Source organism: Phocoena sinus, chromosome 1 (genome assembly GCF_008692025.1).
Source record: "Phocoena sinus isolate mPhoSin1 chromosome 1, mPhoSin1.pri, whole genome shotgun sequence".
NCBI lineage: Eukaryota > Metazoa > Chordata > Mammalia > Artiodactyla > Phocoenidae > Phocoena > Phocoena sinus.
The window spans coordinates 124,387,297-124,413,016 of NC_045763.1; the positions used below are offsets into that span (position 1 = coordinate 124,387,297).

At 40.3% G+C, this 25,720-nt stretch overlaps 1 protein-coding gene across 11 annotated transcripts in view; it reads left to right on the forward strand.

The window, feature by feature from the left end:
* Positions 1 to 25,720, forward strand: part of POU2F1 (POU class 2 homeobox 1) — a 189,255-nt gene that overhangs the window by 156,453 nt on the left and 7,082 nt on the right. For 6 of the 11 annotated variants that reach the window (XM_032623915.1, XM_032623949.1, XM_032623900.1 and 3 more), the window contains 3 exons: positions 10,173 to 10,518; positions 11,278 to 11,366; positions 14,145 to 25,516. In XM_032623915.1, the coding sequence (XP_032479806.1) occupies positions 10,173 to 10,518; positions 11,278 to 11,366; positions 14,145 to 14,452 (743 nt within the window). In that variant the 3' untranslated portion in view covers positions 14,453 to 25,516. Of the gene's footprint in view, positions 1 to 10,172; positions 10,519 to 11,277; positions 11,367 to 14,144; positions 25,517 to 25,720 lie in introns of those variants that run through there. The other 5 variants (XM_032623958.1, XM_032623965.1, XR_004348632.1 and 2 more) reach the window with 3 other exon arrangements.

Here is a 25,720-nt window from a genome sequence, read left to right on the forward strand (position 1 = left end):
TCTGGACTATGGTTGGTTTCTCTACAACCCAATTTTAACCTCTTTCTCATTTCTGCAAATATATCAAATTCTCAAGTTCTCTGAAATCTCACTCCCAGAGCTCTCACTCCCTTTTTTATTACTTTACCATCTTTTGGGATAGCATTTTAGAAATGAAGGAATAAACATACCCTTAGTCTGCCCTCTTCTAAGAGAAATGTTGTGTGATTGCCATGGTCATTTTTATTTTCCCAGTATCTATCATAGTGCTTGGTACATAATAGGTCCTTGGTAAAACTTTTCCCTTTTTAAATTTTTTTAAATCTTTTTTTATTATAGTATAGTTGATTTACAATGTTGTGCCAGTCTCCTGTACAGCAGAGTGACTCAGTTACACACATAGAGACATGCTTTTTTTTTTTTTTTTTTTTTTTTGGTGGTACGCGGACCTCTCACTGTTGTGGCCTCTCCCGTTGCGGAGCACAGGCTCCGGACGCACAAACCCAGTGGCCATGGCTCACGGGCCCAGCCGCTCCGCGTCATGTGGGAATCTTCCCGGACCGGGGCACAAACCCGTGTCCCCTGCATCGGCAGGTGGACTCCCAACCACTACACCACCAGGGAAGCCCGAGACATGCTTTTTTTATATTCTTTTTCATTATGGTTTATCACAGGGTATTCAATATAGTTCCCTGTACTCTACATTAGGACCTTGTTGTTTATCCTTCCTAAATGTAATAGTTTGCATCTACCAACCTCAAACTCCCAGTCCATCCCTCTCCCTCCCACCTCTCCCTCAGCAACCACAAGTCTGTTCTCTGTGTCTATGAGTCAGTTTCTGTTTTGTAGATAGGTTCATTTTTGCCAAATTTTAGATTCCACATGTAAGTGATATCATATGGTATTTGTCTTTCTCTTTCTGACTTACTTCACTTAGTATGGTAATTTCTGGTTACATCCATGTTGCTGCAGATGGCATTATTTCATTCCTTTTTATGGCTGAGTAGTATTCTATTGTATATATGTACCACATCTTCTTTATCCAGTCATCTGTCAATGGACATTTAGGTTGTTTCCATGTTTTAGCTATTGTGAACAGTGCTGCTATCTATGAACACAGGGGCGCATGTATCTTTTTTTTTTTTTTGGCTGAGTTGGGTCCTTGTTGCTGCACGCGGGCTCTCTAGTTGCAGTGAGCAGGGGCCACTCCTCATTGCGGTGCGCAGGCTTCTCATTGCGGTGGCCTCTCTTGTTGTGGAGCATGGGCTCTAGGTGTGCGGGCCTCAGCAGTTGTGGAACGCGGGCTCAGTAGTTGTGGCTCATGGGCTCTAGAGTGCAGGCTCAGCAGCCGTGGTGCACAGGCTTAGTTGCTTCGCGGCACGCGGGATCCTCCCTGACCTGGGCTCGAACCCATGTCCCCGCATTGGCAGGCGGACTCCCAACCACTGCCCCACCAGGGAAGCCTATGTATCTTTTTGAATTATAGTTTTCTCTAGGTATATTCCCAGGAGTGGATTGCTGGATCATATGGTATTTTAGTTTTCTTAGGAACCTCCATACTGTTTTTCATAGTGGCTGTACCTGGTAAACTTTTCTACGATAGAAAATGAATGATCATGACTGTACTGCTCCAGAAAGATATGTATTCTGTGTCTTAAGAACTTGTAAAAATTCCACAGCCCTTAATAATCTCAGCTAGGGCTCCCCTGGTGGTGCAGTGGTTGAGAGTCCGCCTGCCAATGCAGGGGACACGTGTTCGTGCCCCAGTCCGGGAGAATCCCACATGCCGCGGAGCAGCTGCGTCCGTGAGCCATGGCTGCTGAGCCTGCGCGTCCGGAGCCTGTGCTCCGCAACGGGAGAGGCCACAACAGTGAGAGGCCCGCGTACTGCCAAAAAAAAAAAAAATCTCAACTAAACAAGCTCTGCCTCCAATTCTTTTTCCAAAGTAGTATTTCATAATGAACTGTATGCAATCCCATAACCATTATCAGTCTCTCCCCATTCACTTCTCCCCTTGCTTACTCTGTCTCTATGAATTTACCTGTCTCAGACATTTCATATAAATGGAATCATGTAATATATGACCCTTTGGGTCTGGCTTCTTCCATTTAGCATATTTCCAAGGTTTATCCATATTGCAGAATGTATTGGAACTTCATTCCTTTTAATAGTTGAGTGATATTTCATTCCATGGATATACCATACTTTGTTTATTATTCTGGGGTTGATGGACATTTGAGTTGCTTCCAGTTTGGGGCCATTTTGAATACTGTTGCTATGAGTATGTGCGTATCAATACAAGTTTTTTTTTTTTTTGTATCTTTGTCGGAGTCTAATTGCTTTACAATGTTGTGTTAGTTTCTGCTGTACAACAAAGTGAATCAGCTATACATATACATATATCCCCATATCCCCTCCCTCTGGAGCCTCCCTCCCACCCTCCCTATCCCACCCTCTAGGTCATCACAAAGCTCAATACAAGTTTTTGTGTGGTTATTTGTTTTCAGTTCTCTTGGGTATATATTTAAGAATGGAATTGCTACCTCATGCAGCATTCTGGAATATTATGAACAAGTTTTTGCCCCCCAAAATTAGGCAACTTAGGTGAAATGGACAAATTCTGAGGCTCAAATTACCAAAACTGACTCAAAAAGAAATAGAAAACCTTTGAAAGACCTAAAACAAGTAAAGTAAGTGGATCAAAAAGAAATGCCTGGACTCAGAGGGCTTTAGCAGTGAACTCTTATCAGATATTTCACAAAGAAATAAGAATTAACCTTTAGCAGGCTCTTCCAGAAGATAGAGGAGGAGGAACAACTCATTGTATGAAGTCAATATTACCTTGATTCTAAAGCCAGACAAAGTTATCACAAGAAAAAGATTATGAACCCATATCCCTCATGAAAATGAACACAAAAATCCTCAACAAAATCTTAGCAAATCAAATCCAGCAACATATAAAAAAGATTATACATTATGACCAAGGGGTTATCCCAGGAATATAAAGTTGATTTAATAACTGAACATAAATTAATGTAGTACACCATAGTAATAGAAGAAAGGACCAAAATCTCATGATCATCTGACTAGATATAGAAAAAGCATTTGACAAAACCCAACACCCATTCATGATAAAAACCTGGAAGAGAAGGGGGACTTCCTAACCTGATAAAGAGCATCTACTAAAAAGCCTCCAGGTAACGGCATACTAAATGGAGAAAGACTGAATGCTTTCCCCCGCTAAGATTGGGAATAAAGCAAGAATGTTTGCTCTAGCAGACTTCTAATTAGCATTGTAGTAGAGGTTATAGTCAGCTTAATAATGGAAAAAAATTTAAAACATCCAGTTTGGAAGGGGAGAAGTTAAAACTGTCTTTGTTTTCATTATCCTATATGTATAAAATTCTCAAGGAATTCACACACCAAAAAGCCTACTAGAACTAGTAATGAATTCAGTGTTGTTGCAAGATACAAAATAAATATACTCTCTCAAACTCTCCAGAAAAATGAATGGAGAGATATTCCATTTGTAAATCACATATCTGATAAAGGAATTATCTCTAGAACATATAAAGAATTCTTAAAATTCAATAGTAAGAATACAGGCAACTTAGTATTGTAAAGGGGCAAAAGATTTTAATATACATTATACCAAAAAGAAGATACAGGAATGACTAATAAGCACATGAAAAGATGTTCAACATTATTGCTCAGCAGAGTGCTGTTACTGTATAGCTACAGAGATGCCTACTGCAGAATCTTGTTTTAATCCTAAAGAACAATCATTACATTGTTCAAACAGACAGAAGCTTATACTATAAAATGTTGTACATTCATAGTAATTTTAAATTACCTTTATGTTCTAAGAAGCTGTCCTACATAGGAGCTTTGTAGGTTTTTCATGTGTAACATATTATAAATTTATCTTTTGAATATAATAAATGTTTTCATATAAAAAAATAAAAATAAAATCATAATGAGATACTACTTCATACTCAATAGAATGGCTATAATCAAGAAGACCAAAAATAATAAGTCTTGGCAAGGATGTGGAGAAATTGAAACCTTCATGCTTCGCTGGTGGGAATGTAAAATGATACAGCCGCTTTGGAAGACACTTCGGCATTGTCTTTAAACTTTAAACATAAAATTACCATCCCACCCGACATTTCCCCCAAGAGAAGTGAAAACATTTCCACAAAAACTTTTACACAAATTATCATAACAGCATTATTCATAATAATCAAAAACTGGAGAGACTTCCCTCGTGGTGCAGTGGTTAAGAATCCACCTGCCAATGCAGGGGACACCGGTTCGAGCCCTAATCCAGGAAGATCCCACATGCCATGGAGCAACTAAGCCCATGCGCCACAACTACTGAGCCTGTGCTCTAGAGCCCGCGAGCCACAGCTACTGAGCACGTGTACCACAACTACTGAAGCCCACGCACCTAGAGCCTGTGCTCCACAATAAGAGAAGCCACTGCAGTGAGAAGCCCGTGCACCGCAACGAAGAGTAGCCCCCGCTCGCCGCAACTAGAGAAAGCCTGAGCAATGAAGACCTAATACAGGCAAAAATTAATTAATTATTTAATTAACTAATTTTTAAAAACCCACAAAACTGGAAACAAGCCAGTGCCCATCAATTGATGAATGAATTAAACACCATGTGGTCTATCCATGTAGTGTAACAGTTTTCAGCCAGAAGGAAGTATTGGTTCATGCTACAACATGGATAAACCTTGAAAGCAGTATGCTAACTGAAGAAAGCTAGATGCAAAACACTGCAAGTTGTATGATTCCATTTATGTGACATGTCTGGGAAAGGTAAATCTACAGATACAAAAAGCAGGTGACTGGAGGCTGTAGGTGGGAACAGGTGTGACTGCAAATAGGCACAAGGGATCTTTCTTAGTCATACACTAGATTGGGGTGGTGACTGTACCACTCTGTCAATATATTAAAAATCATTGAATTTTACACTTAAATTGGGTGAATTTTATGGCATACAGATTGTACCTCACTAAATCTATTTTTTAAAAAGGATGAGGTGGGTGCTCACTTTGGCAGCACATATACTAAAATTGGAACGATACAGAGAAAAGGATTGGCAGATACAAGCCAAGGTAGGATAGATAAACAACAACGATTTACTGTCTAGCCCAGGGAACTATGTTCAATATCTTGTAACAAACTATAATGGAAAAGAATCTGGAAAAGAATATATATATACACACACACATACAACTAAGTCACTTTGCTGTACACCTGAAGCCAACACAGTACTGTAAATCAACTATACTTCAATAATTAAAAAAATTTTTTTTCAATTAAAAAGGATGAGGTGGGAAACAGGAGGTTGTGCCACACACCATATTCTTGCACGTAACTTCCTACTAACCTTGTGAGGTGGTGATGGCGTCTAATTCTGTTGTTGAGGATGCGAAAGCTCAGCAGGCATCACTTCCCTGATCAAAGTTGCCCAAGTAATTAAGTTGCCTAGAATATAGATAAAAGATATATATTGATTAAGAGGTGATTCACTGGGAGAATTCATTTGAAGATCCCATTATTATACTCTAGTGCTCATATGACATTCATATTGAAGACACCTAGGATGTGGTTGGAGGATAACAACCAGAAAGAGCTACTTTGAATGGTTTCTGGAGTCATCATCTCTTAGCCCAGGTTAAATTCACTGATGAAATTATTGGGATTTTCTTCGTATATATGCGGGATTTTAAGAAAGTGATACCGAATGGTCTGAAAATGGCAGTGGAGAGTGAAGAAAAGGCTACTTTAAGCCTTTGACCTCAAGTTCTTTTCAGAAGTTTGAAAAGAAAGTAGTGCCCGTAAGTGAAATCAGGTTAGATAAGCCGAAAAATTGGTCAAGAAAAGATTGAAATTATATTGAAATTTACTAGCAGTAAAAGAGAAAAGAGAGAAGATATATACCTTTCTATAGAACAGGGGGCAGGTCTTAGGAAAAGAGTGTCAAAGTGAAGAAGTATGTATGAATCTGCCAAACATATAGGACCCAACACAGCATCAATAGCTCAGTGATATAAATTGGTCTGATAGATTTAGAACTGAATAATGAAACTATGATTAATAATATCCACAAAGATGTAATTGTACTTTGGAGCAGCAGCAGTAAAGAGGGAATCATCTTATTTATATTTTTGAGAGGGGCAGAAAAAGGAGTAAATCCTCCCTTTTCACTTAACAGTAAGAAAGGTATGTTTACCTGATTAATTCAGAGACCACATAACCCTTTTGTGTAGCATGATAGGAGGTGGGAAAAGTAGAGTCAGTACTGAAATAGATGGTGTCTCATTTTCTCCCAGCTCTGCAATATGTGAAAGAAACATTTCCTTAACAGTTAAAATGAGAGATGAATTCTAGGTATTCTTAGTATAGACCAGAAGAAGGCTTCAAAATAGATTTTAAAAGAACAAAACTGCCTGAATTTTTAATACAGCTATTATGAGAGAAGAGAATCTTCTACGGCTTAGCGTTAGATTTTATCACAAAGAAAGTTCTTTTACATAGATCTTTTTTCCAATATGCTTATAGGTTTGAAATACTTATCTTGATTGGTGTAGTTCTTTCATCTCTGAAATCTTTTATACCTCATAGAAGTATTATATTGAAAATTTATAGATGTTTTTGGTCTTTTTCAGTTCTCTATCTTGAGAAAATACCACTTAGGTTCTGCTCTACACATATATGTGGTTGATTATATCCTAGAACATAGTGACTTTCACTAAATGAAGTTCCAACTAGTTTAGGTAACCAGCTTTTTTGTATGTAGCATTTACTGATTACTGAAGTAAGAGGGCCTGTTCTGTACTTTGATGATGTTAGATAGCATCAAAATTACAGCTCATTGGGAATAGTTGGCATCTTCTTTATCTGTCCTATGCCTTATCAGTTATTTCTGCTTTAGGCAAAGGGACTTGATATTCTTTTTTTTTTTTTTTTTTTTTTGCGGTACGCGGGCCTCTCACCGTTGTGGCCTCCCAGGTTCCGTGGCCATGGCCACTCCACGGCATGTGGGATCTTCCTGGACCGGGGCACGAACCCCTGTCCCCTGAACTGGCAGGCGCACTCTCAACCACTGCGCCACCAGGGAAGCCCGACTTGATATTCTTTAAGTAACACTAGGCCTAACTTCTACAGATATTTTAGACCTGTGCCATACAATATGGTAAGCACTAGCCTCATGGCTTTTATACATGTAAGATGTGGCTAGTTCAAATTGAGATTTGCTTTTCAAAGCTTAGTATGAAAAATACTCATTAAATTTTTAAAATATTGATTTTATGTTGAAGTATATTTGGAATATACTGGGTTAAATAGAGCATAATATTAAAACTAATTTCACCTGTTTCTTTTTACTATTTTCAGTGGGACTACTAGAAAATTTAATTACATATGTACTGTATTTCTGTTGGACAATATTCATCTATAATAGTAAACCATTTCAGTGAATGTGTTTTAGCTGTCAGTGATATTTTTAATGTCAGTTAGTTATTTGTATTCAAATGTTGTTCTCCTTACAACAAAAAGAAATTTTGGCATTTTGATTTTTTTTTAGGCCTCTCAAAGAACAATTTTCTAGATCTTCATTTTTCATACTAAATTTTATGAGAATCATAATATCATTGTATGTTGTTGTTCCCTCAAATAAGAAAATGTTGGGAATTCTCTGGTGGTCCAGTGGTTAGGACTTGGTGCTTTCACTGCTGGGGCCCCGAATTCAATCCCTGATTGGGGAACTAAAATCCCGCAAGGTGTGTGGCACGGCCAAAAAAAAAAGAAGAAAATGTTTACCACAATAGACTTTTTGAGAGCTGATTTTCATTACCCAATAGCCACTTAAATTTTTTAATGCAAAGAAGGCATCTGACCCTCAGAATGGCAGAAAATATTTGCAAACGAATCAACGGACAAAGGATTAATCTCCAAAATATATAAACAATTCATGCAGCTCAATATTAAAAAAACAAACAACCCAATCCAAAAATGGGCAGAAGACCTAAACAGACGTTTCTCCAAAGAAGACATACAGATGGCCAAGAAGCACATGAAAAGCTACTCAACATCACTAATTATTAGAGAAATGCAAATCAAACCTACAATGAGGTATCAGCTCACACCAGTTAGAATGGGCATCATCAGAAAATCTACAAACAACAAATGCTGGAGAGGGTGTGGAGAAAAGGGATCCCTCTCGCACTGTTGGTGGGGATGTAAATTGATACAGCCACTATGGAAAACAGTATGGAGGTTCCTTAAAAAACTAAAAATAGAATTACCATATGATCCAGCAGTCCCACTACTGGGCATATAGCCAGAGAAAACCACAATTCAAAAAGACACATGCACCCCAATGTTCATTGCAGCACTATTTACAATAGCCAGGTCATGGAAGCAACCTAAATGCCCATCGACAGATGAATGGGTAAAGAAGATGTGGTACATATATACAATGGAATATTACTCAGCCATAAAAAGGAATGAAATTGGGTCATTTGTTGAGACGTAGATGGATCTAGAGACTGTCATACATAGTGAAGTAAGTCAGAAAGAGAAAAACAAATATCGTATATTAATGCATATATGTGGAACCTAGAAAAATGGTAGAGATGAACCAGTTTGCAGGGCAGAAATTGAGACACAGATGTAGAGAACAAACATAGGAACACCAAGGGGGGAAAGCAGCGGGGGAGGTGGGGTGGGGTGTGATGAATTGGGCAATTGGGATTGACATGTACACACTGATGTGTATAAAATTGATGACTAATAAGAACCTGCTGTATAAAAAAAAATAGAGAAAACCTATTTATTAGGTTTATAGACATGTGTGCAATTAAAAAAAAACACTACTGTTACCTTGGAAAAAAAGACTATACATTTTCCTGTAAGCACAGGTTTAGTCACATCCAAGTTTTGGTATGTAATACTTTTATTATCATTCAGTTCAGATTATTTTCTAACTCCAATTGTGATTTGTTTTTTGGGGAGTTACTTAGAAGTAGTGTATTTCATAACTTCTAGTTACTTTTTTGTTACTGATTTGTAGCTTAACTCCAAGTCAAGAAACACACTTTGTATAATTTTAATACTTTGAAATTTGTTAAAATTTGCCTTATAGCACACTATGGTCAGTTTTAAAAATGTTCCAAGCGTGCTTGAAAATAATTTGTAATTTAAAGTTTTGGAGTATAGTGACTATATATCTGTGTGTTGAATCAAATTTGCTGCTCACGTTATTTAAGTTTTTTATATCCTTACTAATTTGGGGGGGGGTGTCTACTGGTTCTGAAAGAGTTATCCTCTATCAGTGAATGACAGCAGTATGTTAAATCTCCTATTATGATAGTGAATTTGTCTGTTTTTTCCTTGTAGCTCTGTTGTTCTATATAATTTGAAGTTAAGTACATACAAATTTAAAACTTCCTGGTAAATTGGTCTTGTTGATATGAAGTGCCCTTGTTTATTTCTAGTAACGCTTTTGCTTTCAAGTCTACTGTATCTGTTATTATATAATTTCCTTTTAGTTTATATTTGCACAGTATATCTTTTCTAATTCTTTTACTTTCAACCTTTTGTACCATTATGTTTTGTTTTTTTAATAAATTTTTAAAAATTAAAAAAAAAGGCATCTGGACATATGCCTTTAGTTATTTTCATACTGTTTCTGTACATGTTATTGATACTTATTTGGGAAAAATGTGTAACTTTTAGTTTTTCTTGATTTCATTGCTTTGTTTTGATTTTTCTATAGAGACTACTAAGATTTCTGAATGAAAATGCTTTTCAGAAGCTTGGATTTTTTTGCTTGTACATTTCTTCCCCAGAGCAGTTGTGTTCTGTAGTTAGAGCTTCTGTGTTTTTTTAATTTTTAATAGGAAATTGGAAATGGAAAGCTGTGTTCCCTGTTTGTTTTATGGTTACTTTATTGCTCTTGCCTCTTAAAGTAGGTTCATGGCTTTGGTTCTTAAAATGTTTGTTTTTGTGGTTAATTTCCCTAGAAACACTAAACTCGGTTAATAAAAAAGGACATGTTTAGAGGTTACTGGATGGTAAATTAATTATTCAGTTGATTCTAGATTATGGTTGAATAAAGCAGCCATTCTTCTAAAAACATTTACAGAAGGTCACTTTCTAACATGATTCCCTTTTCAGGCACTACAGACACCACCTCCAACAACACCGCAGCCGTGATTTCCACAGCGCCTCCAGCTTCCTCAGCAGTCACTTCCCCTTCTCTGAGTCCCTCCCCCTCTGCCTCAGCCTCCACCTCTGAGGCATCCAGTGCCAGTGAGACCAGCACAACACACACCACCTCCACTCCTTTGTCCTCTCCTCTTGGGACCAGTCAGGTGATGGTGACAGCATCAGGGTTGCAGACAGCAGCAGCTGCTGCCCTCCAAGGAGCTGCACAGTTGCCAGCAAATGCCAGTCTTGCTGCCATGGCTGCGGCTGCAGGACTAAACCCAGGCCTGATGGCACCCTCACAGTTTGCAGCTGGGTAAGGTGCTTTCTCATTTTGTTTACATCTGAGAAACAGCTAGGAGGTCATCCCTGGCGTAACTTATAGGGAATACTTTCTCATCACTATCTTAAATGCAAAAAAAGACAAAAAACAAAAAATCATTTAAAGCCATAATCTCTTTGAAATGGGTTGCTCTATAGTAGTAGCACAAGGATTTTGATTATGGTTGGAATTAAGTTTCTTAACACTCTGGAAGGACAGTAGTCATACCTTTATTTCTAGATGAAGTTACAGAACACCAGGCCACTGATTATACCTGAGTGATGGGACCAGGAAGAAAGCCCAGGATTCCTGACTCTTATTCTTATGCTTTCTCCATTAAGCTCTGAACTGTCTTTCTAATTCTCAAACATAAATAAGAGATACAGTAATAGGATTCCTAATTTTATATTACCATCAAACAAATAAGAATTACTTCGTAAATATATTCCTTTCTCTGGCATTTTTTCCCTTTTGTTTTGGAAAAAAGGAGAATGAAGTAATTCAAAGAGTCAAAATGACTGCAAGTTTTACATTTTGTGTGGACCATAACCTCGTTTTGCTTTGTACAAGTGAGCGTCAAGGAAAGCAGTAACTTGGAAGTACTAACCACACTATGTAAGAGTGTAAAGAGAGTAACATATTTCCATATACTTCCCCAGTTGTAGTTCCCTTTTTCTTATCCATTTGGATATGTTGTCAAACTGACCCAGGCATCTACATTGTAATAAAGTGACTGCTCTTTTGTACTTTCAGAGGTGCCTTACTCAGTCTCAATCCAGGGACCCTGGGTGGTGCTCTCAGCCCAGCTCTGATGAGCAACAGTACGCTGGCAACTATTCAAGGTCAGTAGAATTTTTTTCCTTACTTAGCCTTTTTTTTTTTTTTTTAATGGTGGAAGTCTGCTTTGCTAGAGGTGGAAGTGATGGGAAGAGATAGTTGAATTGATAATGCCCGCTAACCTGAGGACCAAGAATGTGTCCTTGTAAACAGCTTTGTAAGAGAAATATAGGTGTCGGTCTGTAAGAACAGGAAATATACCTAGTTTGGTGTATTAAGAAACTAGGACTGGGACTTCCCTGGCAGGCCAGTGGTTACGACTCCGAGCTTCCACTATAGGGGGCGCGGGGGGTCCTATCCCTGGTCAGGGAACTAAGATCCCACATGCTGCATGGTGTGGCCAAAAAAAAAGAAAGAAAGAAAGAAACAAGGACTTTAATGCTGATATTTATCTTCTTATGTAAATAGACTTGGAGGCAGAATTTCCTCCTCCATTTATCTAAATAGTCATCCAAGACCCATCCCCAGGCAAACTTGACCAACAAAAATTCTCCAGTCCCCACCCCCACCCCTAAGAGAGCCTTATACAAGAAGGCCCTATAACGAATTAACATTGGAGCACATCATGCAGACTTCAGGAGTACTTTTAATTCTTGTTATGTTCTTCCCTTTTTATATCCCCATCATTATAGAGCATATATTCTCTTGGATTTTCATGTCTCTTTTCCAAGCCCAGATGGGTCCCTTTTGGCCTTAGCATGCTATCCAGTCTAAAATGAGTCTAAATCCACTCATTCTATATATTGAAGGGTTTGATTTGTTTAACGTCTGAGCTTTGTGTTTGAAGATGCTTGCTGTTACGTGATTCAAGGAAACACTTTGAGATATCACTATATTGATCTGAGAAATTTTTCTTAAAATAATTTGGGCTTAAATGAGAGTTCTTGGGGCCAAAAATAAGCTGTTAGCGAACTTCAATTAAGATTAGTGTTTTGATGAAAAATAAATAAAAGAAGAAATAAGAAATAAAAAAAAATTTTTTTAATTAAGAAATAAATTAAGAAATGAAAAAAAAAAAAGATTAGTGTTTCGGGCTTCCCTGGTGGCGCAGTGGTTGAGAGTCCGCCTGCTGATGCAGGGGTCATGGGTTTGCGCCCCGGTCCGGGAAGATGCCACATGCCGCGGAGCGGCTGGGCCCGTGAGCCATGGCCGCTGAGGCTGCGCGTCCAGAGCCTGTGCTTCGCAACAGAGAGGCCACACAGTGAGAGGCCTGCGTACCGCAAAAAAAAAAAAAAAAAAAAAAAAATTAGTGTTTCATGGATGATATCTCTACAGTATACTATAGACAATATTAATTCCAGACAAATCTAAAACATGACCTAGATTACCTTACATTATATTGACTTTCTCATTGACTAAATCATATGTGAAATTGATGGTTAGATCTGTAAAGCTTTTATTATAAAAGGATTTCTTTTTGGAGTAAGATTTGTGATAAATCACGTTTTCTCTTGCATTTCGGTGTACCTCTGGGCTGTAGTGATACTAAAAAGGCAAGATGCCTTCCATAGGGCATAACTGAGTACAGAACAGGTACTCTCTGGGAAGATCTAGAACTGGACTGTGACCCTAAGCCTGGAATCTCAGAAAACACCAAGCTGCACCAAGACTCACTGTTCTGTACTCTTTGTGTCATCATGTTCAAAGTCAAGGACATTCCCTCAGCTCCTCTCTCTTTCTTTATATATTATGTAAGAAATCAATCATTTTTAATGCCACTAGGAAATACATGTGCCTCAAGTATACATGTGAGGATGTGGTTATATGAGTGAGGGGATTGTGGGGGGTTGTCAGATACAGGAAAAGATATTAGAGTGCCCAATTATTTTAATGAAAATTTTGATAATGAAGGAGAAGTAACAGCATCACAGAAAAATTCTTACGTATTAAAGCAAGTCCTAAGCTTAGAACCCACCTGCATCAGTATAGCTCTGCTTTCCTCCTACAGAGACTCATCATTCTCCTTTGTGCAGGTCATAGAAATTAAATGTTTTAAAGTAAGAAATGAATCACACCTTATACTTTATTTGTTAATATATAACTTATTTTAGAACTAAAGTCTTTTCGAAAGACAGTTTTTATCTTGTATATCACACTATAAAGTGCTCAAATTTATCAGTAATGCCAGTTGGTTTGATAAAAGCTAACTATATTTTAACGCCTTAATCGCTGTAGCTAGTTTGTTTTTTGAATGGAGGTAATCTAAAGGCAGTGATCTTCATTAAAAACAAAATTATTGGATTTAACAAATATTTCTAGGTAGATGGAATAAAGTTGAGATTTCAGGATAGAAACATGACTCTTTGATTCTCCTCTCACCTATCCTGATCATGCTCATTAAATTAGAGTTTTCAGGGGGCTTCCCTGGTGGCGCAGTGGTTGGGGGTCCGCCTGCCGACGCAGGGGGCACGGGTTCGTGCCTCGGTCCGGGAGGATCCCGCGTGCCGCGGAGCGGCTGAGCCCGTGGGCCATGGCTGCTGGGCCTGCGCATCCAGAGCCTGTGCTCCACGGCGGGAGGGGCCGCAGCGGTGAGGGGCCCGCGTACCACAGGGGGGAAAAAAAAAAATTAGAGTTTTCAGCCCTTTAGGCTCTTTCAAAATTATAGATAAACTTTAGTTGGTGACAATATAGTGCTGTAATTAAGGGTAAAAAATTCAGTTAAGGGATGCGCTTTTTCCATCTGGGTTGTGGGAAAACTCAGTACATTTGATGTGTTGTTTGGCTTCTCTGGGATGATGCTAACATTCTCCTTCCTGCCTGTTTTGCGGGGGGTTTGTCTGTAGCTCTTGCTTCTGGTGGCTCTCTTCCAATAACGTCACTGGATGCAACTGGGAACCTGGTATTTGCCAATGCGGGAGGAGCCCCCAACATCGTGACTGCCCCTCTGTTCCTGAACCCTCAGAACCTCTCTCTGCTCACCAGCAACCCAGTTAGCTTGGTCTCTGCCGCTGCAGCCTCTGCAGGGAATACTGGACCTGTAGCCAGCCTCCATGCCACCTCCACCTCAGCTGAGCCCCTCCAGACCTCTCTCTTCACAGCGGCCTCTGCCAGCGGGGCTGCCTCCACCACCACCGCCTCCAAGGCACAGTGAGCTGGGCTGAGCGACGCCGCCAGCCCCCTTCTTCACTCCGAGTGCAACTGGCTGCCAGCCTGGCTGAGACTGAAACACGTGATGGGCTTCCTCTTGCCATGTTGCAAGGGCAAGGGAGAGGAGGGAGAGAAGAAAAAACACATGCCGGAAAAAAAGGATGGAAATGGGACAACATTTGCCTAATTTTGTAATAAAACACTGTCTTTTCAGGATTGCTTCATGGATTGGAGAACTTTCTAACCAAAAATTTTAAAAAAACAAAAAAAAAAAGGCAGAAACAAAAAATCAAAAACAAACAAACAAAAAAATAAGTGAAAGGACTACTTATCATTTCCAGCAGTCATGATGACGAGTTAAGGTGGGTTACCAATTCCAATATAGGAAGGGGATTTCTTGTTTGTCTAAATTTCTTTTTTTCTTAAAAAAAAAATCATTTTTATGGGTCTGTTGTACAGGCCGCTAAGTCATAACAAGGTGTTTATAATCGTATCAATTGTGTTGGGGGTTCCTTTCTTAACTGGTACAATTTAGGCAGGCCTGTATTACTGTATCTCTATTGTTGTTGTTGTTGTTGTTGTTATTGTTTTTTATATATATATATAGTTTGGACATGTTTATCTCTTGCTCCTGGATCCTATTTCAGTGAGCTCCCACACTGTGGGGCGGGAGGGTTTTAGGGTAAGGGGGACTTAACGTTCTTAATTGCGGGGAATGTTCTTGCTGGTTTCCTTATCCTTGATGACTCTTACAGAGGTGCTAGAAAATTATTTTCTTTTGCCACTTATGCAAGAGGCTTGGTGCAGAAGCTGAAGGCAGTGTGTGCAAACACTCCCACTCCACACACGCCCCCTCCCCCCCCATCAGGTGGTGCCTTTGGAGCACTTTTGCGTAGGAAGGAATTCCTGCTGAACTGTAGCTCTCACTCACCCCAAATCATTGAATGACCTGAGGCCCAGATCCTGTGGTGCAACAGTGCTGCTTTCTGCTACTTTCAACAGGAATGGCTGTACATGTTGCAGGGCAGGATTTGGTTCCGAAGAGCAAAGACTACTGCAGACACCTAACTTGGTGGTTCTCCTGACTTCTTATCTCCTGAAATGCTCTACTGTTGGTGTGTTTGTTTGTTTGTTCCATTTTGTGGAAGTTTTTCATCCAAACTTCCTTTAACTTACTTGGCAAAGAACAAAATAACTTACTGAAATTGGGAAACTTTTCCCTTCTTTTGTTTTCTGAAGGAACTCTACTAGACTGTTTTCCATTGGTTATAGATCACCGAAAGAGGTGTGATGAGAAGAGTCTGAGGTTAGCTACAGACTTTCACCAGATGGCTTATCGATTCCTCTAACCCTGACGCTCTCCTTGGTTCTCTGACTAGAGAAGGCACTCATTAGCCGGGCATGGGATCTGTAGAACCTCTGAAAGACTTTGAGCAGGAACTTTGCACACACCTCAAGTGTCTCCTTGGTTTGTTAGTGATGCTCCTGCTAGGTAGGTCTAAATGGCAATACACGTCTCTGTTCATTGTAGAAGGCGATTAGCTTCCGTAACTGTTTTCAGGGTATTTCTAGACGATGTAAATGAGCCCATGAAAAGGAAGTGTTTATGGAAGTAGATGAAGAGGAATGAGGGTAACTTGGAAATTAGATTTCCCTTTTTGTCAGTGTTCTGTTATTATAGTATCTGTATCCAAAAAGTTCCCAAAAGACTGGATCACTGCCGTGCAGCTCATCTGAGCTCCCTTCTTATTGGAGTGAAAGGTTCCCATCTGGTGTTTGTGGGTGCTTGCTTACATCTCCAGTGGTCCTATGACTGCACTTTTTCCCCGTTTCGAGCTGGGGGCTGAGAGAGAGCTTACAGGTAATTTTTCTTCTGCATGCTCTGCTTATATCCACAAGGGAGCTTGGATTCTGTGTATTTGTCTCTTCACGATGTTGGGAAAGGCAGTGATTCAGACACAATGTGCATTTTTGTTTGTGATCATCCAAGTGGGAGACAGGCATATTAATATTAAAAGACCAGAAATGTTTTAGTTCCCTTGTTAATTTTTCTGCTATTCCTTCTGTCTTCCCATTTTATTTCACAAAGTATTTAATTAACTACCCTTCACCTTCCTAAAATCCCTCCAAAATCAATGAACTGCAAGCAGGGAAACTAACAAATGTCCATCCACCGTTTTTGTGTGTGGTATGTTTTTTTTAATGTTGTTTTTTTGACTAAGCTTGAACCAAAGTCAATTTTTAGCAAGCTGCTGTACTAATGGACTAGTTTATATCGTGCAGTTCAGACACATTGAGGAGATAGATGCTACTGACAATTTCTTTTTTCATTTGTCTTTATTAATTTTATATAAAAGTTGCTGCTTGTTTTAATCTTTTGTGTTGGTAAGTTGTAATATCCTCTGGGCAGACATTAACTTGATTTTTTAAGTAGTTTATTTAGTTTGGTGTGTAAATAGAATGGCAGTGTCAGTTACTAATTTTTCTCCTCTTCATCCCACTATTTCTCTGATGTAGTTGAATTTAATCTTTTATCCTGATTTGACATCTCTAATTTTAGTCTGTGCAAATGATTTTAGGGCTGTCAGTAATACTGTAGCTGCCCGTAATGATGAGTCCCTCCCTTGGGAGTGGTAAGTTAGGAGGAAGGATTCAGGGAGGGAAGTGGTGATACCCACCATACTGGATTAGAGGTTGTAGCATTAATTTCCCAAAATCGCTACCAAAGGAAGTGTTGAAACCCAAGGGACTCAAGCCCAGTGGATTAAGAGGAAGAGCAAGGAAAAGGCTGTGTTTGTTTGTTCTCCTGTGTGGTTCACAAATGCTCCCTCTCCCAAATAAGATTCACCAAGAGACTTCGATATTAAAAAAGAAGATACTAAGCTTTAAATGTCAGTACGATGGTCTTCTCTTCCCTGCCCTGTCTATATTCTCGAGTTAATTCGGGATAGGGGGATTCTGCCTCTGTGTATGTGGGGTTGTGGATCACTTTATGAAGATAAAATTTAAACCAGCATAAAAACCTGTGTTTAAAAGAAGAAATAAATCCTTAGACAAAGGTAACTTTTAGAATTTTTCTCTTTTTTTCTCTTATTTAAAAACAAGTTGTGAAATGAAAGGTACATTTACACATGTACACAGGAAACACTAAAACAGCTTGTTGATGGGTGTTTAACTTAAAATTGACTCCCCATCATCATCATCCCTAGATAGTCTACTGATCATATTGTGTCGTGACTCAGCCTTTAGTCCTTTTTTACTTTATATCATCTTTTTTATCATCTCAAGAAATGCTTTTTGAATTGAATGAATCTCTTAAGCTAAGGTACTCAGACTTAACTTTTAGTCACCTCATATGGGAGAGTCTGGAAATTAAGAGGGACCGTTTGACCAAAAAGAGATGTTAGAGATGTTTGGTAGCGTTTCTGCGTTTCTAAGAGGGAGGGCCAGATAGGTGTGTCATTCTTCTTTTCTTCCCCTTAATGTTTATGCAAGTTTTATTTTATCCCTGAATTTGGTTAACACATATTAAGCCAAAGACTAATTCTAAACGCATTTATAGCGATACTATGTTTGCCCATGGTAATGGGCCCTCCCTAGGGAGTGGTGAATGTAATGGTTTGAATCCTGCTTACCACAGCGGGGCAGTTTGGTTGCGAACTTTATTTGTACCCTGTATAAATCTAAAGGACAGCAGGAAGACCTGGGAAAGGGCTTCTCAGAGGAGCAGTATTACTGTTCCTGATTTAAGAAATTTGTTGAGTGCTATGATAGTTTAAATGTTTCTGAAGTTACATAGGCAGCTTTTTAGAATTAAAAAAATTGTTCCTATCCATTCATTACCTGATATAAAACACACTTGCTTTTATTTATTTGGTAAGAAAGATCAATACCATCCTAATTTACTCAACTTATTATTGAGGAATGGAACCAAAGGAATCCAACTTTCGTTTTGTGTAGGACCGTACTGATTTGTACTTCATGGTAGCATTATTAGAAATTAGCGTTTTTTTACAAGGGCAAATAATATTAATTAAAAGATTTTTAGTGAGATTATCTTGCCAGTTTGTTCTACACAGTTCATTCATTGTTGGGGAGAAAAGCACAATTGTACCTCTTTTTTACATTATTTTGTTCTATTATCCCTCATTTATTTGGGAAGGTGGGAGGAAACCTTGTCTATATTCAGAAGCACAGATACTTGCTTGACACAATATTTAAATTCAGCCCAATCTTTATCATTAAATTTTCTATTTAGAAATTGCTGGGAGAGCTGGATACATTTGAAAATGTAGGAAATCAATGTAGATTTTTAAAGTTGTAAATCCTGACAGTCAACATTGCAGTTAGTGTATAATAAACACTTGGCTTACAAAAGAAGCTCTTTGTTGTTCATAGTCTAAAGTTGTTCCCAAACCATGTCATCCTCACAAAACTTTCTTTACCAAGAAAAAAGTGAAATCGTTACGGTAGGAAGAAAAGAGAGTGGACACAGGGAGCAGTCAGCAAGCCCTGAGCGCCAGGGCTGCCCGTGAGCGCACGGGGCGGGGCGGCGCCTGGTTCACAGTTCCTGCCGGCAGTCTGCTGTGGCCTTGGACCCGCAGGGGCCCCCAAAAGTCAGTCTGCGATCTGAGAACCCTCCGTTAAAGGGCCTCAACAATTAATTACGAGAGTTGGTCCAATACTTTCTCCTTAATCGGCATGTAAAATTGATGAATTTAAAGTTTATTCGTTCAGACCGTGTTTATTGGAGCTGAAAATGTTAAAAAGACCATCAATACTAATGGAGAAAAAGACTCAAAACTTGAAATTTAAAATTACTCAAACGGGCAAGAATTGATGGATTCATTGGATCATAACCATTATGAGTTCATTTTTGTATGTGTGTGTGAAAGGCATTTAGTGAAAGCATTTAGTTTAATCACAGCCCTGGCCATCTATTTGCATAGATGGTGCACACAGTACAAATGTGAACTTGGACAGAAATAGGATAAGTAAACTGCTTTCATCATTAAAGGCTGGTACTAATCCTGTTCTGCCTCATTCTTTTCTTCATCTAAAGAGATTCAATGGGACACGCCTGAAATTTTCAGTAAGGTATTTGAAAGGATTCCATCCAAAGGGCAGGGAATATGTCTTTTCTCAGAGTTGTCAGGTTTACACCCAGATTTCCATATGATTTGTGAAGTTGCTTTCTTCTGACCGTCCTTATTCATGAAGCAGTTCCATGTGTGGGCTCTTCTACTCTCAGCCTTTGCTCCAAGCAGCAAACCTTAGCAGCTCTTACGTTGATTCTGTAATCTGGATCTCCTTTCCTCTCTTCCTTCTCTTCCTTTTCTCTTTGAATGGTGATACCTTAATCTGGGAGGTAATGCTCGTGGGTAACAGCTAGCTTCTGGCCCCTCCATAAAATACCTCAGCATAGTTTAGCATTGTTACAGAACTGGTTTTAAACTAAAAACCAAATAAATAAGTAAAAAGAAAAAACTTTATAAATAGTGGAAATAATTCTAGCTGTAGCATTTAGTCGAACTGATGTTTATTATGATTGATAAACATGATTGATGCTGTATGTATTTGGGATCCTGTTTATAGGTTACAGTTTATAGGGTTAGGGAGGGTGGGTGGGGAGAGAAGAAGGTCATTATGTTAGAAGGAAAATGTTGCATTGCTCGTGTGTGTGTTCGCTTTTCCTTATCTCTGTCTTGCCAAAGGAAACTTGATCATCCCTGTGTTTGGGTTTGGGATTCGTCAGCCTCTCTGCGGTCTGGCCTGCAGTGCAGTGTGTGGTGGCGTGCAGGTTACACGTGGGTTGTCCAGTTCAGGGTCCTCGAAGGCATTTACATCCCTTCCTGTGGCTGCCCAGGCCCCCCATACCCCGCCAGCCTCTCCTGATGATTCATTACCTCTGTACATAGCAAGAGCTTAGGAGAAGGACGAATGTGTGAATGTCGGGGTGTGTGGTTGAGAAATAGAGGCAGAAGTAGAGAAGCACCATTTAATTTGGAGAGGAAAGGAGAAATGAATGATTGATGCATCTTAATCTAAGAAAATTAAGCAGGTTTTTTGTTTTTTGTTTTTTGTCGCCCTCTGTCATGTTACTGAATGTTGTGCTAGTAGCACAACAGTTTAAAACCTCACTTCCTTTTCTCATACCAAGGCTAATTTTGTCTCGACCAAAAATGCGAACAGAAGGAAACCAGATCAAGAAGTTCAAAGCCAACCTGCTCGCCTCTTACCTGTGATACGGTGTGACCTTTAGGGATGGGTTAGTTAGTGAGATTGAGAAGAGTATTGTTCTTAGTGGGGATGTGAATGAGAAATGTTGCTGGTTTAGGAACAGTTAAGAGTCCTTTCTGGCCATATTCTGGGACAAACTTTCTTGGCTCCCTGAGTTCAGATACAGACTCTATGTCCCGAAAGGCTATTTTTTAATAAGTGATCCATCTCACAGAACCTAAGTGGGGTTCGGTTTGGATACCAAAGACACTGCATTGTTTATCCTTACGTTTTCAACACAGGCAGAGGGAATAGGAACAAAAAGCTGAAATATGGAAAAGCTTTACCTTTGTCTCTTTCCTTTTCCTCTCCCCTCCCCATCCCCACTTTTTGAAGGAAGTCTTATTGGTCATCCTGGCTTTGGAAAAGAGATTTATTTAGTTTCACTCTGCTGGCTCTGTAAAGATGGATAGAGTTGCTAAGTGTGGCAGTGATATTCTTGGAACTGCTGGGAAATTTAGGGGGGGTGGCAAAAGATGGGGGTAGAATTCTTTTCTTATTTCCCTTTATCTAACACTTATAAAGAGAACCAGTACAGCCTGTTTGAGTTCAGACGATATTTAGTTGTTCTGTCACTTGTGAAGGATAAGCATTTTCAAGAGCAAGATTACATGGAAATCCAAAGGGCCTTCCTTTATTCTTCCACAGAGCTGTATTGTTCCAGAATGTTCTTACATATGGGCTCTGGGGAATTGAGGAGTTCACTGTTTCGGTGTACTATTGACGAGACATGGAAAAGAGGGGAGGGATAAGAAATGTATTGCTCTCGACAGAAAATGATCAGGTTGTAGAACTTCATGACAGCTTTACTAATGATCCTATTGTTCTGACGTTATATAAAAGTGGTATTAATATTGTGTGACTTTTCAAAGCGCTAGGTAGGTCAGGAAGCAGGTATCAAGGCTATTGAAGATAAGAGCACTTGAAACAACAGTTGAGGGAAGACAAGGCATACATGATGGACCGCCACTGCACCCGGAAGTGAAGCTCCCACGGTGGGCAGGGCAGGGCCAGTGCCCTTTATGATTCTTTCTGCGTCCCTGAATCAGCCCACCCCTCACAGGGCCGTGCCACCTTCCGGTTCAAACCCAGGACACTGTCAGAAAGTTCAGACCCCAAAACTAATTTACTGTAAAAAAAGAAAGAAAAAAAATTATTGAGGTCTGCTGCAAAGTTCCCCCGAATTTTCTTTGTTTACTTGTTCATCATTGTTTTCATGGAGTCAGCCACAACCTCACAAAAGCAGCTTAAGGCTTCTTCCGTAACTTGGCAGTGGCCTTGAGCTCGCTCACACGATGTCCCGAAGTCTGCAGGCAGACAGCTGGGTACAGTGCCGTTTCCGAAATGAGACATCCAAACACTTCTTTACAATTGGGATCTCCTTCGAATGGAAAAGGACAGAGCCAAGGAGAGAGAAGACTCTGTACTCCTAAGTCCCTCAACGTCTCTTAAGTCTGAGCAATAGAGCAGGAAAGGGAAAGCACTTTCAGAAGCTGGAAAGACAGTCCTGTTAGGAAAGGCTGTAGTTGTAGGCAGGTGGGGTGCCACGTCTTTGGTTCTGATCCTGCGTGGGTCTGCGGAAGGCACGTACTGTATGAGAGTAGAGTGGACTAGCCTGGTTGCGTGTAAAACTGCAAACAGTTGGGAGGGGGGAAAGGAGAGAACCAAAGACGTTGCAACTGTATTATAACATTGGCTTTTGACAGCGTAAATGGTGTGTCGTGTCTCCCCTGAGTGCGGGCAAAGTGGAGACGCAGACTTCTTCCGGCTTCTTACCTCTGCTCGCGGGGCCTGTGTGCATTACTCAGTCCACAGGAGGTGTCACTCCGAGGAAATGCCCTCCCCCACGTTAGACCGTAGTTCAGTCCCTGCAGCTGTGGTGGTGGTGGCAGAGGCGAGGTGAATAAGTGTGGGGTTTTCCGCCCACCACGAGTCCAGGAGCTGTTGTATACCTCATTTCTAACTCGTGACTGAGTAACTTGCTTTAAAACTTTCTCTAAACCCTACAGAGTTGCCAAGTCTGCCCTCCCTCCTCTAAGTAATGTTGAACTCTGGCCTATAGCATCACGGGACCTGTAGCCTAGGGTGGGACCTCCCAAAGCCTCTGAATGTCGCTGCTTTAAAAGCTACTGCAAACTGAGGGCAAATTGCAATCTTCTCCTTCTTTTTGTTGCAGGGGGTCTTCCCAGGTCTCTTAACATCTGTTCCCTGCCACCCTGCTCTTAGGGGCTGGCCAGCCGGCCACACCCCGACCCCACCCCCCATCTCTGACTGCTGGCCACACCTCCCCTCCAGTACTTGCCTTCTCCCTGGTGCGGGGAGGCCATCCCCTTCCCCTGTGAGGCCTCAGGGTTCTGCTTATTTTCAGGACTTTGGGTGGAAGGGAAGACACCAAAGGCTCCTTTAAGCTGACTGCTGCATACACATTTCACTTTTTTTCCTTTGACATGACCAAAAAAAATCCAAATATTTAAGTTTTTATTGTTATTAATATTATTATTATTTGACAATCTTATATCCAATGGGCTGTCTAGAAGCTGCATCCCCAGCCCTTCACCTTTTCTTTGAATGTAGTTCCCAACCTTCAATTCCCACCCCCAATGTCGAAAAAAAGAGCTTTGCCAGGTCTTACTACTGCTGCTATAAGCCAGGGGAGGGTGGTTTCTTTGTTTTGTTTTGTTTTGTTTTTTAAATTTCCAGCCAAAACCAAAGATTTTTTAATGATTGTATAAACTCAAAACAAACAAAAAAACCAAAGAAAAGGGAAGTCTTCAGCGTCAATCCAGTCTGTGGCGTCCTGGTGTTTAGAGGAGCGAGGCCCGGGGCAGGGAAGGGGGGGCCCCCTGACTGCACTGAAAGGGCAGGGAGTCTGTTTCCGGTGTTCCAGGGTGTGCAGAGGCACGTGCTTGGTAGCTTTGGCTCCTGCCAACCTGTGAACGTGCCATGGAACGAACTGGCATTTCAGATTTTCCAAAACGGTAGGCAGAAGCCCATCACCACGATAGTCCTCCCTATGACAGCCATGGTCACTGCAGGGGCTTAGCGCAGGGTCGGGGAGCCCAGGGCTGCTGCTGGGCGCCTTGGACTCCACAGAGTGGGGGAAGTTGAAGACACTGGTGCAGGATTGGCTGCTCTGCCGGGTGCTTTAACCTCTGGGGCCGTGCCCGTGAATACTCGCCAAGGTGCCCTTCTGAGCCTTTTCTCTCTTTTCCTTTACTGGAACTGCTTGGAAGTGGCTGTCCTGTTTGTGAGAAAACACGCAGAAGGATTATCAAGCTTTTTCATTTCTTCTTACGGTAGTTTCCTTTTTGCAGCACCACTGTGCAACTATGCATTGTATTTCACAACCTTTTGTGCTAGGTAGATGCCTGTGACTTTTTAACTTGGGGGGTGGTGGGTGCAAATGAAGGAACTTTTTACACGGATCTTTTTAATCTCAGTTGGTTAGGGGAGGGGGGTTTGGTTCTAGGGTCATACAAGCTCTATCCCAAAGCAAAATCCAAATGTTAATAATATTAGCCTGATGCAGAAACCAAAGATAATTTCTTTCCTGCAGAACCTTAGACTTGTGTATTAAGTACGATTACCCAGCACTTGCATTAGTCTAACCTCAGTAATTCCAAAGCTTAGATGTATATTTTGGTATATTTCTGGGATATTAAAAAAAAAATGTCGTTTAACTTCTTGTTTGTTTCAGTGTAATGCTCTTAAAGTCATAGCATGAAGATAACTGAACTGTCCTATTCTTAGTAGTTTGGAACAATAGTATTTTTGTATGTTCTGGGTGTGTCTATGTATGTAGTGACATAACAGTTTTCACTGCCTAGGTGTTCATAATAAAAAAGAAAACAAAAAAGTTCTGAGTGTACATAATATTCAGTAATAAACTTCCACCGGGGTCAATTTGGATTGAATATTTGCTGATTATCGGTCCCAACTGGGATTTTGTTTTGTTTTAAAGAGACGGTGGTTGTTTTGGGTTTTTTTCTAAAGCTGTTTTCTTTCTCTCTGTCTTTAAATATCTTAACTCCCCCCACCTTTTTCTTTTCTTCCTTTTTTTTTTTTTTTTTTTTTTAAATATTGATTCAGGGGTGTTTTTCCACTGTTGTCAAGGGAGGGACACAAGGGGGAATTGACCCCTTGGCCTCCCAAAACTTTTTGTTTTATGTACTTAACTTTAAAATGTGAGTTTGAGTTCTCTTTTGTGGAAACTTAAGATGTGGTGTAAATGATTCTTTCCAAAATTGTCCAGCAGCTTTAATGAGGCAGTGACAATTCCTAAGTAGTTTATTGGGAGTCCTTTTACATTTCTCCTTAGATAACTGCAATCTGGGTGGCTATTGTATAGCCTCACTGTCCCAGACGCCTGGTTAGCCATTTCCCCTCGGATAGGAACATGCTACAAGAATCAACCCATAACTTGGGAGTCTGGGGCCTCGTTATCTGGGCCCCCGGGAGACACACGTTTTCTTGGTTTTGAAAACCCGAAACACAAGCAATTTACATTTGGGGGAATTAGCTGATACCTCCTGAGGCCTGAGGAGGTGGTGGGGAATATGAGCGGTGCTGTCTCTTTAAAAGTGCCCTTTATATGATTCCCCCTCCTGGGGCTGCCTGCAGGGGGCTGTAGGCTTGGGAGAGGTTGTGTAGGTGACAGTGAATCAGAATGAAAATGGTAGATTTTGTGTAGATGCATTTGTCTGCTGTAATTTTTTATATATATTAAACTTACTGTAACTGTACAGTTCATTTCTGTTGTAAAACATCATTAAACCATTTTCCAAGTGTTTTCACATTGTTTGAGTTTCTCTGAAGTTGTTGCGTTGGTATTCGGGATGCTTCACACATTCCCATACAGACTTCTCAACTAAGCCTTCCAACTTATTTTTTCCAGCAGGTGCTCTCAGGCATCCCAGGATCACTGTAAGCACACTGGTTCCTCCGCCACCCGTACCCTGGCTTCGGCACGCTTCCCCCTGTGCTCCGTGGGGCG